Source organism: Melospiza georgiana, chromosome 4 (assembly GCF_028018845.1).
Source record: "Melospiza georgiana isolate bMelGeo1 chromosome 4, bMelGeo1.pri, whole genome shotgun sequence".
Classification (NCBI taxonomy): domain Eukaryota; kingdom Metazoa; phylum Chordata; class Aves; order Passeriformes; family Passerellidae; genus Melospiza; species Melospiza georgiana.
In genome coordinates, this window is record NC_080433.1 from 1873590 (window position 1) to 1894139 (window position 20550).

At 47.7% G+C, this 20550-nt stretch overlaps 1 protein-coding gene across 1 annotated transcript in view; it reads right to left on the reverse strand.

The window, feature by feature from the left end:
- Positions 1 to 6946: 6946 nt before the first annotated feature.
- The window catches only part of EXOC4 (exocyst complex component 4), a 356413-nt gene continuing 342809 nt past the window's right edge, over positions 6947 to 20550 (reverse strand). Inside the window, exon 18 of the mRNA XM_058023506.1 lies at positions 6947 to 8217. Within this exon, the coding sequence (XP_057879489.1) occupies positions 7980 to 8217 (238 nt within the window). The 3' untranslated portion in view covers positions 6947 to 7979. The remainder of the gene's footprint in view (positions 8218 to 20550) is intronic.

Genomic DNA, 20550 nt, shown 5'->3' on the forward strand with positions numbered 1-20550 from the left:
ACTCTGACTTTATATAAAGTGTCAGCAGGTTCTCCTCACAGCTCAGTCAGACAGAACATTCATTTTCCAGCCCCAGAACCAAGGACAGCTCAGTTTTTGGGCAACTTCAGGCCCAAAAAGTGCAAACAACAGCGAATTGAGGAGAGCAATCTGGGAGGATGGGACTGCAGAACCTGGAGCTGGAATTGGACAATTAAAAGGATTTTTCCAGGAAATATGACAGTGACAATTTGTCCTTGGTGCCCAGCTGGAGCAGGAATTGTTTTGTCTCCCTGCTCTGCGCACAGAACTCACCATCCCATAATATGAAGCTCAGACCCACACACTAAAGCAGCACAGAATGGGAAAAATAGAAAAGCCAAACCTGAGGCATCAATAGGACACAGGTGGGTGAGATGTTCCCCCAAATATTCCCTCTCGTTTTGAATTTCAAACCCTGCTTGGCTCCGGTGCGAAATATTCCCTAAATTCTCCTGGCTCTGCAACAGCAAACACCAAATGCCCATTAAAACAACCCCAAAACCCAGAGCTGCAGCTGTAAATCTGCAGTTATTGAGCTCATAAAACCTCCCCACATTGACAGAGGAGCCCTCCCCGCCCAGGAGTGTCGATGGCCAACACTGGCCCTGCTCCCTCCCCTGGCTGTGGCTGGGGCAGCCCCAGAGGGGCTCTGGCTGTGCCAAACCCATTTCACACCGCAGCTCAGCAGAGGAAATCACAAACACCAAAATCCAAGGCCTGAACAATTCAATTTTCTCCCCTGATCGCCGCTGTGGCTCAGCTTAGCAGAGTAAATAATGAACACCGATGTGTGACGGCGGCCACAGGTTGTGTGACCTTCCTTCAACAGGTCTCATGTTGAAGGAAGAGACGAGGATCTGACGCCATATTTCAGAGGGCTTGATTAATTATTTTATGATAATTTTATATTATTTATTTAATTTATATCATTTATTTATTTAATGATTCCATTAAAACTATACTAAAAGGAATGGAAGGAAAGGTTCTCAGAAGGCTGGCTAAGCTAAAAATAGAAAAGCAAGAATGATGACAAAGGCAGCTGTCCCAGACTCTCTGTCTGAGCCAGCTGACTGTGATTGGCCATTAATTACAAACAACCACATGAGACCAATCACAGATGCATTCCACAGCAGCAGATAATCATTGTTTACATTTCCTTCTCAGCTTCTCAGAAGGAAAAAATCTTAAAGAATGGATTTTCATAAAAAGATGTCTGCGACACCGATGCAATGAACTTCTCAAGAAATGGCTCCTGATGAGTTTTGCACAGATCATCCAAAAGAAAATTTAATGATTAGATGCTGGCTGCAGCCACCTCAGGTGTTTTTTTGTTCCTGGCTTGGTGGTTAGATCCAATCAGCAAAGGAAGGAATGGAAAATAAAGTAGAATACCTCATTGCTGAGCACGCTCCCTGCTCAGTGCAAAAGCCAGAGCTTGAACTGCAGGGCATGGGCAGCTCCAGCTTGGATTAGGATGGAATCACAATTTCCCAGCCAGGAATGAGAGAACAGGGCTGGTCCACCAAGGATTGTGTCCTGGAGAGCAATGTTGGCTTCCCTGGATCTCAGCTTCCTTTGGAGTTTATCATGTTTGGAGCACAGAGTGCTCAGGGCACCACATTCCCTGTTCTGCACTCAGCCTTGGACATCCAGGCCGGGGTTGCTCTGGGGGTATCACTGATGTGGGTGTTTGAAGTGTGGTGGGATGAGTCCTTGGGGAATGAATTCCTGGAATTGCAGCACAGGCAGCTTGGTGGCCAAGGTCTGTGGTGGTGAGTGGGGTTTGTGTGTCACAGGGACCCCAAAGCCTCAGGATGGGAGTGCAAGTGGCCATCTGTGGGATTTGCTGTGTCCCAGCTCTGTAAAACGGCTCCTTTCCACTTCCAAGAGAGCTTCCTGCTCATCTGTGAGCAATAAAAGTGACATTTCTGCATTGTTGATTTCCTCTTGGCCTTCTGAGAGGGCCCTCCCCTCACTGCCATCCACCACAGCCAGAGGGAGATCTGCAATTGTGATTCATGCTAATAAAATAAAACTGCTGCAGTCAAAGACAAAGGAGCCTCAGGGGAAAGGCTCCACAGCCAATTTCCCCAGCCAGAGCTGTCTGTGAAGGGCAGGTGATGAGTTTGGGGGGGATCCATGCATTGGTATCTCTGGGGGGTTCATCCATCCATCCATGGATTCCATCCATCCATCCATCCATCCATCCATCCATCCATCCATCCATCCATCCATCCATCATCCATCCATCCATCCATCCATCCATGGATTCCATCCATCCATCCATCCATCCATCCATCCATCCATCCATCCATCCATCCATCATCCATCCATCCATCCATCCATCCATCCATCCATCCATCCATCCATCCATCATCCATCCATCATCCATCCATCCATCCATCCATCCATCATCCATCCATCCATCCATCATCCATCATCCATCCGTCATCCATCCATCCATCCATCCATCCATCCATCCATCCATCCATCCATCCATCCATCATCCATCCATCCATCCATCTGTCTCCTATCCTTGTCCGTGTGTGTACATCCAAAAAATGAATTTATATCAGGTTTGTATCATCCTTAATCAAGACAATAAAAAAGGGAAGAAACCCTCAGGAGAGGACGTGTTGGAGGCTGACCCTCAAACTATGAAAGGAACCAGAGGAATTTGCTTTTCCTTCCACCTTTCCCATTGTGTCTGGCACAGGCTTCAGGATCGTGGCATAATTAAAACCCAGTAAAGATTATGGGGCTGTAAAAAGGAAATTGTGAAACCCTCATGAACGTTTACAGCCCCCGTGGAAACATTTCGGGTTTGTGGTCTGCAGAATATTTCCTTGTCTCTTTAAGCACCAGAGGAGCCCTTCCCTGCAATGACTCCTGGCAGAGCTGCCGGCATTTCATGGGGCTCCACAAAACAATCCATAGGCTTTGTCTGGGACCTGCTGTGTCCTGCAGGGTCATGCCAGGACAGCAGAAGGATTTGTGGGGAAGGACTGGAGCAAGGGAACAGAATCATGGAATGCTTTGGGTTGGAAGGGACATTAAAGATCACCCAGTGTCCCCCCTGCCATGGCAGGGACACCTCCCACCATCCCAGGCTGCTCCACCCCAGTGTCCAACCTTGGGCACTGCAGGGATCAGGGGCAGCCCCAGCTGCTCTGGGAATCCCTTCCCAAAATCCCACCCCAGGCTCCCTCTCCAGGGAATTCCCTCCATTCCCAGCTCTCCCAGCCTGCCATTGGATCCATCCCCACCCCGACTCCTCTCTAGGAAGGGATTTTGGGGTCTGGGGGCTTCACTGGGAACCTCAGCACTCCAGGAAGGGTCTCCCTTCCCTTTGCCATCCCCAACTTCCATAAAAATCCCTGGGGATGGATTCTGAGTGTCCCAAATCCCAGAATGGTTTGGGTGGGAAGGGCCCTTCAAGCCCATCCCATTCCAATGCCACCATCCCAGGCTGCTCCAGCCTGGCCTTGGGCACTGCAGGGATCAGGGGCAGCCCCAGCTGCTCTGGCAATGCCAGCCCAGGCAGGAATTCCTCATTGCCAAGATGCCACCCATGGCTGCCCTCTGGCAGTGGGAGCCATTCCCTGGGTGCTGTCCCTGCAGGCCTTGTCCCCAGTCCCTCTGCAGCTCTGCTGGAGCCCCTGCAGGCCCTGCAATGTGCTGGGAGCTCTCCCTGGAGCCTTCCCTGCTCCAGGGGAACATTCCCAGCTCTCCCAGCCTGGCTCCAGCCCTGCAGCAGCTCCATGGATTCCTCTGGACCCTCTCCAGCAGCTCCAAATCTTGCTGATCCCAGCACTGGATGCAGAGCTGGAGATGTTCTGTGCTCTTGTAAGAGATCCCTGAGCGAGGACTGGGTGTCTCCTCAGGGCAGATTTGGGGTAGGTCGTGCTCTGCCCAGCTTAGGTCAAAGATAAAGGAGGATCCCAGGATTTTTGCTCAGTTTCCAACACCATTTTGGTTTTTTTTCCCTGTGGGAAACCATCTCCCACTGCAAATGTGTTATAGATGCCTCGTGTGACCGATTTCCATAGGCTGGGGTGGAGAAACAGGAACCAGACAGCAGGAAAGGAAAAAATCAATGCTGGGAGGGCAGGAAAGTTTCCCAAGGGCAGAAAAGTTTTCCCAAGGGGCTTTCAGGAGCCTTGAGCTTCTGTTCCATCCCTCAGAAGTGATAAATCCAGGGCAGCCAGAGCCTGATGGAGCTGGACAGGACCATGAGGACACCTGAGCTCCAATGGGGACTGTGGGGCTCGGCCCAAACCTGTGGGAATCCATAAATTCAGAAAGTTTTGGGAAAGCTGCAAAAGGCAGCTCAGAGACAGCAGAACTGTGATTGGAGCTAAGCAGCAGCCATGAGATTGGTCAGCAGAAAAATGATGTGAAAGTAGAAAAGTAATGACAAACAGAACAATGGTCTGTGTATTGATGCTTGTCTAGAATAACTCCCTAAGCTGCAGGAAAGTTTATCAGTGAGATATGAGGGAGTTCTAAGTTAATAACAGAGCTCTGTGTGTTGTGTTTAAGGCTCACAAGCAGGGATTGGATTTGAAATAAGCCAGCATTGTTTAACCAAAGGCACCTGTGCTTACAGTGGTTGGATGGAACTGCTGTCAATGTGCTTTTGCTGTGTGGGATTGGTCACAAAACTGTAAAAGTGAGCTGTGACATTGAGTTCTGTGTCTGCTGCCTGGGGTGTGAGCTGAGGGCATCTTCCCATTGCCACAGCCATGGAATGAGGCTGGTGCTGGAAAATCAAACAGCTCAAGGCATGTTCCCAGCAGTCCCATTCCATTTGTGATTTGTACAGGGACCCCAGCTCAGTGATACAAACCCAAAAAGATTTGGTGGCTCCTCTGTGGAGAGTCCAGGACTTCAAACACCAAATGTGCCCTCAGGGGACTTTCCACACCCCTCAGGAGCCTCAGGTGTCCCAGAGGAAGCCAAGAGGAAGAGTGTGGCTGCAGAGGGATGCTGAGGGGGTGTGGGGACACGGTGAGGGGGTTGTCTGAGGAGTTATTTACTCCCAACCACAACAGCTTGTCTCTACCCACAGCCCAGCTCTGTAAACAAAAATTGTTCCCAAAATCTCTTCCCCACACCCACAGGATCTCCTGTTAGTGAGAGGGGGTTTGGAACAAACACCAACACTCAGAGTCCTTGCAAGGGGAACTTTTCCCTCATTTCCAATCTGAACCTCTCCTGGTAAAACCTGATTAGTGAGAGAGGGTTTGGAACAAACACCAACACACTTTGCAAGGGGAAGTTTCCCCTCATTTCCAATCTAAACCTCTCCTGATAAAACTTGAGGTATCTCCTGTTAGTGAGAGGGGGTTTGGAACAAACACCAACACTCAGAGCCTTGCAAGGGGAACTTTTCCCTCATTTCCAATCTCCTGGTAAAACTTGAGGTTGTTCCCCGTTGCTTAGGGGAGAAGAAACCAAATCCCACCTGGCTACAACCTCTTGTAAGGGAGTTGTAGGCAGTGAGGAGGTGCCCCCTGAGCCTCTTTTTCTCCAGGCTGAACAACTCTCTGTGATAAACAACCTGATTTCTGTGCTTCAAAATCACAACATCCACGGTGTGTTACACTCCTGGTGGGAAGGAAACGTGCTTCATTCCAAACCACACTGCCAGGAAAAGATACTCCGTGAGGATCCTCTGATGGGGATTCCACGATGCTGCTGCAAGGAAGAATCCTGGAATTGAGGTTGGAAAAGACTTCTGAGATGATGGAGTCCAACGTTCTTGTGGTGTAGAGAGGGAGCTGGAGCAGGGGATGTCTGTGGGGTGCTTGGGGTCTGGATTCCCACATTCCACACCCTGCTCCTGCCTTTCTTCTTGGTGTGATCCCTTGGAATATTCACTTCCCTTGTGAAGGTTTGGAGAGGACTGAGAGTCTGAGCTCTTGAGGAGACACCAGTTAATTGTAAACATTAATTACCTCAATGGAAAAATCTTCTCTTTCCTCTCCACCTGCTGTAGATCTGAGTGTCCCTGCTGCCCTGTTCACTCCTCATGGGCAATGTGAGGAGCAGCTCAAGGAAAAACAATTTAAATCATTTGTTTTAGACTCAAAAATACTCCCAAAGATGAGATTTTCCTGATTTTATCCAATCTGTCCCGGCCCCCACCAGCACAGCTGGGTGGGAGGGAAATGTGGACTGCAAAGCCTGAGATCAGCAAAGCAGAGCCTCAGATTATTAAGAAATTAATAATTAACCAATTCCACACCAGCACACAGCAGCCCAGTCTGAATTCAGAGCTCCTCACACACCAGTCCCACACCTCAAAGGGTCAAAAATGGGATTTGCTTGTACCAAGCAAGGACAAGGGACAAGGAAATCTCATTTCCTTGTCCCAAGCAGCTGCTTTTCCTTTTTCCAAAGTCCTTGTAGGAAATATCCAACATTCCAGGACCTGTATGTGGCCGTGTCTGAGCAGGTGAACACAGATCTGTGAACCCAGAAACATCCCATCTCCATCCCTCATGGAATTCTCCCCATTCCTGCAAACCCCTCAGGGAAAAGGAGGAACTGCAGTTAATGGCCAATGTTGGCATGAGAAAAATATGAATAAAAGGAGGGAAAAAAGGAGGGATTATAAATAGAAGGAGGGAAAAAAGGAAGGATTAAGAATAAAAGGAGGGGAAAAAAGGAGGGATTATGAATAAAAGGAGGGGAAAAAACCTTGGAAGATTCCTCACAACAGGAACTGATGGGTTCTGTGTCTTACATGGATGGTGAGAAGCCTCTGGAGTTGGTCCATGGTAGCTGAGGGCTGGACCGAGTGCCTCAGAAAATAATTTCCACACTGGTGGAGCCTTGGAGAACACCGAATTTGGGCCTGGAAAGGAATCTTTTAAACACCTCAGGAATGAGAGTTCTTAAAAACAGCCAGACAAACCGCCAGGGATTTTAAACATCCTTTAATTCTGCAATTTCAAGGTTGACACACAAAGCACCTACAGCTCAGAGAGAACCTTTCCCAGCACAGGAAACCCAGCTGGGTCCCCAGTTTTTGTGGCAAATACAAGTGCAGTGGATTCAGATTTTGGAGGAATAAGGAACCTTTTTCCAGGTGAATTTAAAGGGTCAGGGCAGGGCAGAGTTGGTGCCCTGGGTGTGCCCTGGGTGAGCCCTCCTGCCCTTGCTGATCATTGGTGCTGAGCTACACAACCCTGCCAATCCTTCCAGCGCATCAAATGACAGCCACAAAATAACCCTGGAGCTGGGGGGACTCAGAGATGACATTCAGGACGAGAAAAAGAAGCTTTTTTGTTATTTTGTTATTTTATATTGGCAATTTTCTCCCGCATCCCCCCCGCCCGGCGCTGCAGGAGCCGGCGCCAGATGGCTCCGGGATAATGAAAGAGGAGAAGTGGAAACAAATGGTCCCGTGTTACCTCCCACGTGCAGCACTGCCTGATCACCACCTGAAGGAATAAACAACCCCAGCTTTGAGCAGGGGAAACAGCAGGAAACTTCACGTGGGAACAGCCTGGAGGGAGCGCTGGCAGAGCTGAGCAGGCTCCGAAAAAGATCTCCAAACCATCGAGATCCCACGTGTGATCAACAAGCCTGGCATTGACTGGCAGGGTGCTGATTATTTAGTGTGGTCTAAACTTCCAAGACCCAATTTTCCCTTTTCCCACCCCACAGCTCCCTTTACATCTCAAGGCAAAGCAGCAGCAACAGAGCAAAGCCGAATATCCCACCCCAAACCCCGCTGGGGCTCCTGCTGCTGTTCTTTTGGGAGAACACGAAAGAAGCGTTACATGGACACACACCAAAACCACCCAAATCTCAAATGGCATTTCCCTCCTCACCACAATGCCCAGAAGATTCCCATTTTATCTTCGATTAAAACAGAACAAAACCAACAAAAAACAAACTCGGAGGTGCCGCCCGCCGGCCTCGGGTGAGGGAGGTGGCAGAGGGGCTCACACGGTGGTGATCTTCTTGTCCTTGGTGGCCTGCTTGATGGCAGCCTGCTCGCAGATGATCTCCTTGAGGCGCTGCAGCCTCATGTTCTGCGTGGTCTGGTCGCCCACGCCCGTCTGGCTGCGGTGCAGCAGGTTCAGGGCGTAGATGTACTCCAGCTCCGTGTACTTCACGCCCTGGTCCACCACCAGGTTCAGCAGCTCGTCTGCCGTGTTGTAGAGCATCTCGTAGTACTGCCTGCAGAGAGAAAAACACCCTGCTCAGCCCTGCTGCTGGATGGCTGTGAGATTCCTGACAACAAGAACTGCTGGTTCTGTGTCTCACATGGATGGTGTCGGAATTTTCCCTCATCTGCCCCACGATTGTCATTTGGGGACCACTGAAGAAAAACCTCCCCCTGTCTAAAATCTCTGGGTCTGAAGGAGAAAATTACACATGGCAAGGGCCCTGAGAGCTGAACACAGTGCTAGGCTGTTGTTCACAGGTCTTGTTTGCTGTGTGCTACACTGAGCCCAATGAGAAGAAGGAGGAGGCACTGTTGGGGAAGATGAAACAGGAAAGCCTTATCAATATGATTGTCTGGCAAAAGATTTTGAGAATAGGGAAACTATAAGCGAGATTGAAATGAAAGCAAGCTTTGAGATCCCTCAGTTACTGAACAACTGGAAGACAATGGTGTGGCCAGCTGAAGGTGATCCCCTTTTGATGGAACAACGCCCTCTGCTTGCAGACAGGCCCAAGGGTCAGAGCAGACCCTACAGCTTGGCAGAAGGGGCCCAAAGAGGAGTTTTTAGGGTTTAAAATGTAACACAGGATGGTAATGTAGTGGTTCTTATAGGCTGTATGTAAATGCTGTAGGATTTGTATCTTGTACTAGATTGGTTAGTGAGAATCAGAATATTCAACATAGAAGAAGATTTATGGTATTGTGACGGGAACTTTGCTCTCTTGCCTTTTACTCTCTTACCCCTTTTACTCTCTTATGCTTTTGCTTTCTTACTCTCTTACTCCCTTACTCTCTCCCCCTCTCATTGTCTCTCCCCCTCTCTTCTCTCGGGCCTGCTCTGAGCTGTGGCTGCAGCTCCAGCAGGGCCCTGCACCCAGGCCCTGTGCAATAAACCCCAAATCCCAGCAGGGCCCTGCACCCAGGCCCTGTGCAATAAACCCCAAATCCCAGCAGGGCCCTGCACCCAGGCCCTTTGCAATGAACCCCAAACCCCAGCAGGGCCCTGCACCCAGGCCCTGTGCAATAAACCCCAAATCCCAGCAGGGCCCTGCACCCAGGCCCTTTGCAATGAACCCCAAATCCCAGCAGGGCCCTGCACCCAGGCCCTTTGCAATAAACCCCAAATTCCATGGCCTGGCTGCAGAGATCTCTCGCCTCCGTCCATCCCGACCATGCTGCCCCCCAACGCTCCTACAGGGCACCGTGCCCTTTTTGCAACAACAGCCTTGGAAGCTGTCCCACCTCTGGGCCTGGCTGGACTTCTCCTGAGTCTCAGGTGGTCTCCCCCCAGCAGACCCTCACCTGTTTTACAACCACCATGACAGACTGGGATGTAAGGAGCCTCTCCATCAAGGACTGAGACGTGGAACCCCCATGTGGAAAGGCCCCTCTGCTCCTTCCAAGGATGGGACTGACACCCCCAGCCCGGGGCAGGTGTGTGTGGGACCAAAGCTGACCAAAGCGAGATGTTTGCCTGCAGGTGTGACCACTGAACCAAGAAAACAATGGCTCTTGTTTACTGCTGAGAACATGGACTGCCTGTTACATCTGTTCCTTACTGTATCTGTTTCCCCCCCCCTCACAATTTCCAATAGAATTATCATAATAAAAACCTCTGAGTCAGTGAGTGATTTTGAGATGTCCCTGACATAACAGGTGGATCCTCGACTGGACTAGTGTGATGGTGTTTACAGGGAAGAGATGAGAATGTTGACTCCATGTTTCAGAAGCCTGATTTATTATTTTATGATATATATTACATTAAAACTATACTGAAAGAATAGAAGAAAGGATTTCCTCAGAAGGCTAGCTAAGAATAGGATAGCAAAGAATGGTAACAAAGGCTTGTGGCTTGGCTCTCTGTCTGAGCCAGCTGACTGTGACTGGCCATTAATTAGAAACAACCACATGAGCCCAATCCCAGATGCACCTGTTGCATTCCACAGCAGCAGATAATCATTGTTTACATTTTGTTCCTCAGGCCTCTCAGCTTCTCAGGACGAAAAATCCTAAGGAAAGGATTTTTCATAAAAGATGTTTGCGAGAGACTGGACTAAAGGACTTTGTTTCTACGTTGGTAGCTATATCCCCCTCTTTCTCTCTCTCTTTTTCTCTCCCTTAGTCCCTCTATCACATTTTGCTGTGGTCATTCAATAAAGCTGCATTTGTTTTGATTATCACTGCAAATCCCCTGTGCTGTGTCGGTTTTTTTGCACCCTGAGATCACCCCACGAACCACCCCAAAACGCGTTCGTAAGGACGGATCATGACAATGTCCCAGACCTTTGCTTTTGCAGAATTCCACGAGCTGTTGCTTTTATTCAACACTTCCATGAGCAGAGAAAGCTGAACAAAGCACAGACATCTTCCTGCTGAACGTCATCCTAAAATCCCAGAGGGGTTTGTGTTGGAAGGGATCTCAAAGCTCCTCTTGTTCCACTCCCTGCCATGGTCAGGGGCACCTTCTGCCATCCCAGGGGGCTCCAAGCCCTGTCCAGCCTGGTCTTGGGCACTTCCAGTGATCCAGGGGCAGCCCCAACTGCTCTGGGCACCCAACATGGGCAGGTCTTAAAGTCAAAGTGATAAAAATTCCCTTTACTGAGACTCACACGATGGTTTGGGTTGAAAGAGACCTGAAAGCCCATCCAGTTCCACCCCTGCTTTGAGCTCCTCTCTTCTGCCCCCAGGTATCCCCTGGCTGAGCCCTGGGAGCTTTTCCTGCCCAGGCTGATGGTCTGGGAAGGGTAAATCAGCTTCCCTGTCCTTCCCTGTGCCCACATTAAAGCCAAAAGAGATCTTGGGGAGCTAAATTTGCTCTTTGCTCAGCTTTGCTAATCCCACATAATTATTTATTAACCTATTTGTCAGGTGACAGACCGAGCTTTTGATAACTTAACTGTTTTCCTTGGTTTTTAAACCTCAACTTTAAAACCACAAAGGAGTTGGCCTACTTTGTGGTTTTGAAGTGAATCTGGAGCTTTCCATGGAGCAGATTCCCCTCACTGTCCTCCATTTATTTATTCCCTCCATCCTTTACAACTCGCTTCCCTCAGCCACCTCTTGACAATCAAAAGAGGGTTTCTAATGGCAGGGACAAACACACTTGTGAGAGGAAAATGAAGAGCCTAAATAAAAAATCACAGAACAAGAGGCTCGTCCCACTCCCTCTTTCATATTTCATTATTTGATAACATCAGAGGCTGAGTCCATCAGAGCTGCTCGGGCGAAGGCAAACAGGAGAGCGTCTGATCAATATTTATTAATACTTTCAAAGACAAGGGAGGCAAAGTTGAGCAGGCTCCGTAATGGAGTGAATAATTACTCATGCAAATCGGGCCTGGCCGCGGGCGCTGCCGTGGCACAGCGGCAGGTTTTTAATTGCACCCAATTAAAAATGCACACCTTGTGCTCCTTCCCTGCTGCCTCGCCTGCTCCCCTTTTCTTCTAGAGAGGAAATTTTTTAATTAAAAAATAATCTGATCCCGAGAAGAGTGACAGATGAGTCCTGTGTTTGTGAGGGGCAGGAATTCTTCAGTCACCTCAGATTTGGGACAGGTGAGGAGAGGATGGGGCTGTGCTGCTGGGCTTGTCCAGTGGTCAGTTTGTGCACTTTTAGCCCTTTTTTCCTTTAAGGTGCTCTGTCACATTGGAAAGACAATGGATTTTCTACTTTGGAGCAAAACTTCCCTGCCCCTGGATCCCTGGAATGAAAGCTTGGAGCAGATTAATTCCCTTGTAAAGAGCAGCTCTTATTCCATAGGAATTTGGGAGCAGAATTCCTATGGAATAAGAAGAACCTTCCTAAAAAGAACAGGTCTCTAAGAATCTGTTCCATGTTTTTGTGCCAGGCTGGATGGGGCTTGGAGCAGCCTGGGATCATGGAAGGTGTCCCCACCATGGCAGGGATGATTTTGGAGGTCCCTTCCAACCCAAATCATTCTAAGATCCTTTTTTTATTTTTCCTTTTAGGTGCTTTTTTTCCTTTAAGGTGCTCTGTCACATTGGAAAGACAATGGATTTTCTACTTTGGAGCAAAACTTCCCTGCCCCTGGATCCCTGGAATGTCCCAGGCCAGGTTGGATGCAGCTTGGAGCACGTGAAGGTGTCCCTATCATGGCAGGGATGATTTTGGAGGTCCCTTCCAATCCAACTCATTCTAGGATTGTGGGAATGCAGCTGATGGGAACAAAGTGTCCCAGGGACTCATTCCAACAGGGAAATCCTTTTATTTCCATATTTACATATTTGTGTTATGCTGAAAAGCACTGATGGGTTTTGTTGGGCTGATCTGACAGGAGAGATTTTACACACAAAAGAACCATGGAACAGGTCCTTAAGGACCTGTTCTTCTTAGGAAGGTTCTTCTTATTCCATAGGATCTCTTCTCCCAAATTCCTGTGGAATAAGAGCTGCTCTTTACAAGGGAATTGATCTGCTCCAGGCTTTCAGCTCTTCAGGATGGTCAAAAAATTCTCCATGGGCATCCAGCCCCAGTGTTGATGGCACATTTTGGGGAATGAGGAGTGAAGGACTGCCTGAGGGATCCCAAATCATTAACATCCCGCTCAAACAGTATAATTAACTAATTCTGATGGTTTGGATGACAAAGGTTTGTTAATTTTTTTAAAAAATTAAATCCATTTTTAATGTGATGAGCTCACATCCCAACCAAGACACCCATGGCCTGTTCCTCTGGCCACTGGCAATGGGATTGGGTCCAAAGCTGCCTTGAAGTTTTTTTGGGGCATTTTTTGGGACAAAACTGAACTCTCCCTGTTCCCTTTATCCATCTGGAATTGCCCCTGAAGATCCACCATGACAGGAGGAACAGCTCAGTGCTAAGAGCAGACAGGGGAAGTTACATATCCCTATAATGGGATGGAAATGGCTCCCAGCTGCAGGAAAAGAAATCCAAAAACAGCCATCCAAAAAACCATCCAAAAAAACATCCAAAACAACATCCAAAAAACATCCAAAAAAACCATCCAAAAAAAATCCAAAAAACCATCCAAAAAAAAGCCATCCAAAAAACCATCCAAAAAAACATCCAAAAAAACATTCAAAAAACCATCCAAAAACGGGCAAACCAAAAGTGCAGAATCCACCTGACCCCCAAACCAGTTTGTTTTGTTGGGTTTTCAGCAGCACTTTTGAAAGAAACTACAGCAGATTGCCAACCATGAACCCATTCTGCACGGAGGCATTTTGAGCGTATATATCTATAGATACCCATGTTAAAAAATGGTCTCTTGAACTCTGTTCTTGGAGAAAGAGAATAAAAATTAAGAAGCTTTCTCATTTCAGGGGAAAAAAAAAAATCTCAGGAAAGGCAATGAGGATGAGCCCAGCTCCTCTGAGGGCTATTAATATAATTCTCCATTTAAATGCTAATGTTCACCTCTAACCCCCCCCCAAAAAAAAAAAAATAAAGTTTTCAAAAGGTGGCCAGGTGAATTCCAAATGAAATCCTGATTTCCCTGAGAATGACTTGATCTCCTCTTCAGAGGAGGAGATGTTTCAGAATAAAGGATCCCACTTTAATTATCCCTTCCTGGCGTGGCTGGGGGCCTGCTCTGCATCAGGCAGGAACAGGAATTCCAGTCTGGGCGCTGAATTAGCCAAAAGGAACAAGAAAAAGGAGAAATGTGAATTCTGTCCCTTATCTCCCTCTCTTTTGGGGCATTAGGGAGGAGCTTTGGCAGCACCCGGAATTGCTGCTCTAATGGGAAAGTCAGAAAGGTTAAGTAGGAACCACTTATGGAAAATGTGGATAAAAACTAAATGAGGGGACAGGGAGACAGGATGGAAGGAAGATTTCATGATGAGGGTGGGGAACGGAATTCCCAGAGGAGCTGTGGCTGCTCCTGGATGCCTGGAAGTGTCCAAGGCCAGGTTGGAGCACCCTGGGACAGTGGAAGATGTCCCTGCCCATGGCAGGGGCTTGGGATGATCTTTAAGGTCCTTTCCAACCCAAATTCTGGGATTTTACAAAAAAACAGGTAGGACAAGCCAAAAACTGAAGATGATAACAAAGACCAAAGCTGTGGTTATAAAATCACTCAGTTTTGATATTTGAAGATCGTGGTGGAAACATGACATTTAAATATAGAGGGGGATGAGTGAGTGCAAAAAAAAAAAAAAGGAAAAAACAGCAAAAATTGTTGACTTCAGTGAAGGTGACTGAAATTGTTGACTTCAGTCAAGTAATGCAGAAGAAATGGATTTTCAGGCCTGGCTGAAAGAAGAAAATCCCATGGGATTTTCCCTTTGGAGTTATTAGAGCTGGGACTGGGGGAGAGCTGAGGATGGTCCCAGGCCCAGGATATGGGGCAGGAGGGATGAGTCCCAGGCAGGAGCTTGCAAAGGGAATTTTGAAAGCTCAGAACACCGAAGGCAAACGCAGGTGAAGCAGCAATTACTGTAATCTCTGCACCTGGTGAAGGCTGAGGGGATGTTTGCACACACGCACATCAGTGAGCAGCATTTTAAATCAAAGATCTGCAAATGCGGGAGCTCCTGACGACGAGATGGAAAACAGGGATGGGAGGCGACAGCTTCCAGGCTTTTCATGGAATCACACATGGGATGGGTTGGAAGGGACCTTAAGGATCATCTCATCCCAACTGGGACAACATCCCTATCCCAGGTTCCTCCAACCTGGCCTTGGAGACTTCCAGGGATGGATCCAGCTCCTCTTTCCAACCACTGCTGGGTTGGAAGGGACCTTAAGAACCATCTAATCCCAAATGGGACAACATCCCCATCCCAGGTTGCTCCAAGCCCCATCCAGCCTGGCCTTAGACAATTCCAGGGATGGATCCAGTTCCTCTTTCCAACCACTGCTGGGTTGGAAGGCACCTTAAGGATCATCCAATCCCAAATGGGACAACATCCCTATCCCAGGTTGCTTGAACCTGGCCTTGGAGACTTCCAGGGATGGATCCAGCTCCTCTTTCCAACCACTGCTGGGTTGGAAGGGACCTTAAGAACCATCTAATCCCAAATGGGACAACATCCCCATCCCAGGTTGCTCCAAGCCCCATCCAGCCTGGCCTTAGACAATTCCAGGGATGGATCCAGTTCCTCTTTCCAACCCCTGTTGGGTTGGAAGGCACCTTAAGGATCATCCAATCCCAAATGGGACCACATCCCTATCCCAGGTTGCTCCAACCTGGCCTTGGACACTTCCCGGGATGGATCCAGTTCCCCTTTCCAACCACTGCTCATCCTAAACTGCAGCTGCAACCCTAAAACAAGGGACACCACCCTCAGGACACCATTCCATGAGGGAATGTAAATCCTGATGGACTTTTCTGCAGATTTATCCCTTGATTTTCAATCAACACAGAGCAGTTCTGGGGACACCAACGGGAATGTTCCTTTCGTGCCTCCAGAGGAACCCAAAGTGGTTCTGAACATTAGAGGAGGTCACAACAGAGATTTTGCTGTTCTGGTCAAGTTCAGCTCCCCTCAGACACCACAACAAGGCCTGGACATTCTCCTACATGGCTCCATGGTGGGGGGAGTTATAAATCCCCCACAAGGCAATGTAAATCCTGATTGTCTTTTCTGCAGATTTATTCCTTGATTTTCAACCAACCCAGAGCAGTTCTGGGGACACCAGTGGGAATGTTCCTTCTGTGCCTCCAGAGGAACCAAAGTGCTTTAGGGGAGGTCGCATCAGGGATGGTTTTGTTGTTCTGGTCACCCTCAGCTCCCCTCTGACACCACACCAAGGCCTGGACATTCTCCTACATGGCTCCATGGACTGAAAACCCCAAAATGAGGCCAAAAATGTTCCCATCCCTGTGGTCTCCACCTCCTCTGTGCTCACCTCACCCACAGCCCCTGGCAAGCAGCTGCCCCATCACCACACACGGCACAATTTGGGGCAGGAGGCACAGGTGGCTCTGGGGCCGTGCTCACAAGAACATAAAAAAGCACAAGAACGTGAAAACCCCCATTAAAAACCTAAAAATGTGCAAAATTCCAAGATGGGGAATGATCTGGGAAAGGAAACAAAGCAGGAGAGGAAGAAATAAAAGTGAATTTGGAGTACAGTGGTGCTCCATACTCCTGTGGTAGCAAATCACAGCCCTTAATAAATAATCAAGTGATGGAAGGATAATAATGTGGTTTTTGTAAAAAAGCTGGGAGAATAATTAAAGTTAAGTCATTAATCCAAGGCAGGAAAAAGTATCAGAGGTGGGCAGCCCTCACCCCTTGCTCAGCACCCACACAGAGCTCTGATCACTACAGAGCCAGGCAAGAAAAGCAGGTGTATTTATTCAAAAGGGCACAAGCACTGCCTTCTAATTAGAAACAGCCTCGTTAGAAAATCCAATTATTTTCCCTTTTAAAGTTTAAACCACAGAGACAGCGAATGAAGCCCTACATATCAGTCAGCTCACCTTGGGGCTGCTTTTTATACAGAAAAAGCCATTTTGGATAAAAACCCTCCCAGCCAACACCTCTGGGTGCCACGTGCAGCTCTGTCACTGGGTTTGTCACCACTGCAGAGCTTTTTGTCAAACACAGATGAGAAATCAGCTCTTAAATGCAGAATTAATTAGCAAAGGGAAGGGGAAGGGACGTGCAGAACATCACCACCCTTCCGAAAGCTCTCTCCTGTTCTCCCTCCTCCTTTTTATCCTGATAGTTATCTGCCTTAGCTGTTATTTCCTCATTAATATTTCCTTCTTATTTCCTTTTCCCTCCCTCCCATCACTTGGACAACGCTGCCCTGCTGGGAACAGGAGCTCCAGGGGAGGCTCAGAAGGAATTTCCTCATGGAAAAAGTTGGTAAACTGAGAGATCAGAAGGAATTTCCTGTCATTAACACATTTTATGAAAAAAATCCTTTCCTCAGGATTTTTCCTCCTGAGAAGCTGAGAGGCCTCAGGAACAAAATGTAAACAATGATTATCTGCTGCTGTGGAATGCAACAGGTGCATCTGGGATTGGTCTCATGTGGTTGTTTCTAATTAATGGCCAATCACAGTCAGCTGGCTCAGACTCTCTGAGAGTTACAAGATTTTATTATCATTCTTCCTATTCCTTTCAAGCCTTCTGTTGAAATCCTTTCTTCTATTATTTTAGTGTAGTTTTAATGTAAAATATATAATAAAATAATAAATCAGCCTTCTAAACATGGAGTCAGATCCTCATCCCTTCCCTCGTCCTGGGACCCCTGTGAACACCACCTCAATTTCCTCATGGAAAAAGTTGGTAAGCAGAGAGATCAGAAGGAATTTCCTCGTGGAAAAAGTTGGTAAAACAGAGAGATCAAAAGGAATTTCCTCTTTATTTAGGACAAAACTGAACTCTCCCTGCTCCCTTAATCCATCTGGAATTCTTCTCCCAAACTGTTGGATGGGAAAAGTTGGTAAACATTGGAAAAGGTTGGATGGGTCTGGAGTGCCCATCCCTGGAGGTGTCCAAGCAGGTGCCACTCAGGGCTGGTGACAAGATGAATTCTGTGACCTTGGAGGGCTTTTCCCACCTCAGCAAGCCCGGGATTCAGGGAATGGGGATCCCTGAGCATCCCCACAGAGCACTGACACCCCATCCCTGAGCACCTCTGAGCCCCCTCCCAGCGTGCAGCGCGACACAGCAATTACACAGCTTTTCAAAGGGAGGATAAACCCATTAAAGCCCATTAAATAATTCTTCAAAAAAAAAAAAAAAAACCCCAAAAAAAACAATGTCTGAGCCACTCCTTGTAGCTCCAAACTGATCCTAATGAGAGATGGAAATTCTCCCTCTCCAAATGGAACTTTATAGGGTATTAAACAAGCACCCTCAGCACTTATCTAAATCTTTAATTAGTTCTATAATATACTGATGATATCAAGGCTAATTAAATTTATACAGATAAAGAGCAATAAAATTCTAGCCAAGTGAGCTGGAAAGGACATATTAAATAGTAAATTTAATGGCTCAGGAAGATAAATGCAATTTTGTATAAAAAAATTAAATTCAATTTACATGTCGTACTAAAATTGATTTTGAGTGTGCAAATGATTGGAAAGGAATCTTTTTAATAGATCAGTAAAAGTGTTAATCTGACCTGTTTAAATATCAGTTATTAATGCCAGCATTTGCAAATAAGCCACACACATTTGCATTTTACTGCATATAGTAAAAAAAAAATAAAAAAATTATCGATACCATCTGCCAGTTTATAAGGAATATTAAGGGATTTTTTTCCCCTTGCCTCATGCATAAATTGGAGGGAAGGTGGAAACGAATGCAGCCTGAAAGAAGAGGGAGTCAGCACTTCCACAAAAGTGCAGCAGAGATTGCTCCAGTCAGCAAAAAATCCCACAATTTTCCCTTCCCTTTGGGAACAACAATCACTGTGGCAACTTTCCAATTTATTTAGGATCAGGTGAGGTGGAACTGGATGTGACTGGGGAGGCGGTGCCAGCTGAGCTTGGATAAACCAGGAATGGCTGGGAGCTGCTGATGGGTGAAGGACACGATGGGATCTGCCTGGGATGGGGACAGAACTGGGGCAGAAGCTCAAGCAGGGCCCTCAAGGCAATGTCTGTAGGTCATGGTTGGGTTCCACAAGTCAGTGTCAGCCTGTAAGAGGTCATGGCTGGGTTTCCATGTCAATGTCAGCCTGGGGTTGGTCATGGTTGGGTCCAACAAGTCAAAGTCAGCCGAGAAAAACGGGTAGGTGATGGTTGGGTCCACAAGTCAGTGTCAGCCTGGGGTAGGTCATGGTTGGGTCCAACAATCAAAGTCAGTCTGTGGTAGGCCGTGGCTGAGTTCCACAAGTCAGTGTCTGGCTGTGGTAGGCCATGCTTGGGTTTCCAAGTCAATGTCTGCCTGTAAAAGGTCATGGTTGAGTTCCACAAGTCAATGTCTGCTGGGGGTAGGTCATGGTTGGGTTTCCAAGTCAATGTCTGCCTGTAAAAGGTCATGGTTGAGTTCCACAAGTCAATGTCTGCCTGGGGTAGGTCATGGTTGGGTTTCCAAGTCAATGTCTGCCTGTGGTAGGTCGTGGTTGGGTCCAACAAGTCATTGTCTGCCTGGGGTAGGTTGAGTTTGGGTCCAACAAGTCAATGTCAGCCTGCAGTAGGCCATGGTTGGGCCCACAAGTCAATGTCTATAGGGATGTGCCCCTTGTTGACAGAGTGACAAAACCATCCTTTGTCTCCTTAAAAAGGAAATAAACCCAGAAGTTTCTCTCCTTGATTAAGTAAAAAGACACCTCATAGGACCTGGGAGACTTCACCACAAATTTAAGGATGGCCAATTGGACAGGAGCCAAAAAGTCCCACCTGGGCAATTTACTAGAAAAAGAGGAGAACAAAGAAACCAATGGCTTTTGTGGGGTGTTTTACCAGGGACAGGAGGGCCTCTTGCACCTGGATTGGTTTTTCCCTGTAAAGTTTTTTGTTATTTTGCTTTTTATTAAAACTTTTTTGTTTCCAACACTGCCACAGAAGCCATCCTGCTGATTTTATGCCTTCTAAGGTAGCTGAGCCATCTTGGGTGTGAAATAGATCTTCAAGAGCTTATGAGACCTGGCTTGAGGAGACTCCTATTTGAAATATCTGCCTGGGGTAGATCATGGCTGGGTTCCACAAGTCAAAGTCAGCCTGAGGTGGGTCATGGTTGGGTTTCCAAGTCAAAGTCTGCCTGTGGCAGGCCATGGTTGGGTTCTACAAGTCAGTGTCTACCTGGAGTGGGTCATGGTTGGGTTCCACAAGTCAATGTCTGCCTGGTGTGGGTTGAGTTCGGGTTCTACAAATCAATGCGTGCCTGTAGTAGGCCATGGTTGGGTCCAACAAGTCAATATCTGCCTGTAGTAGGCCATGGCTGAGTTCCAAAAGTCAATGTCTGCCTGGGGTAGGCCATGGTTGGATTCCACAAGTCAATTTTGCCTGCAGCAGGTGATGGTTGGGTTCCACAAGTCATGTCTGCCTGTAAGGGGCCATGGTTGAGTTCCAAAAGTCAATGTCAGCCTGTGGTAAGTCATGGTTGGATTTCCAAGTCAAAGTCAGCCAAGAAAAACAGGTAGGTCATGGTTGGGTCCACAAGTCAATGTCTGCTTGGGATAGGTTGTGTTTGGGTCCAACAAGTCAACATCTTCTTGTGGTAGGCTGTGGTCAGGACCATTGAGTCAGTGTAGTAACTATGGCAGAGAGAAACCAGGATGGATTCAGTGCCAGAATTTGAGATGTCCAGAAGTGGTGGCCATCAGCATGGAGCTGTGGATCTCCTGGATGAGGGATTCAGAGCTCCAACCCTCTGCTCCTTGCTTTCTCTGCTGGCCACTGGCCCGAGGAACATTTCATCTCAACATCTACCAATCTTGGAAACCTCCAGGT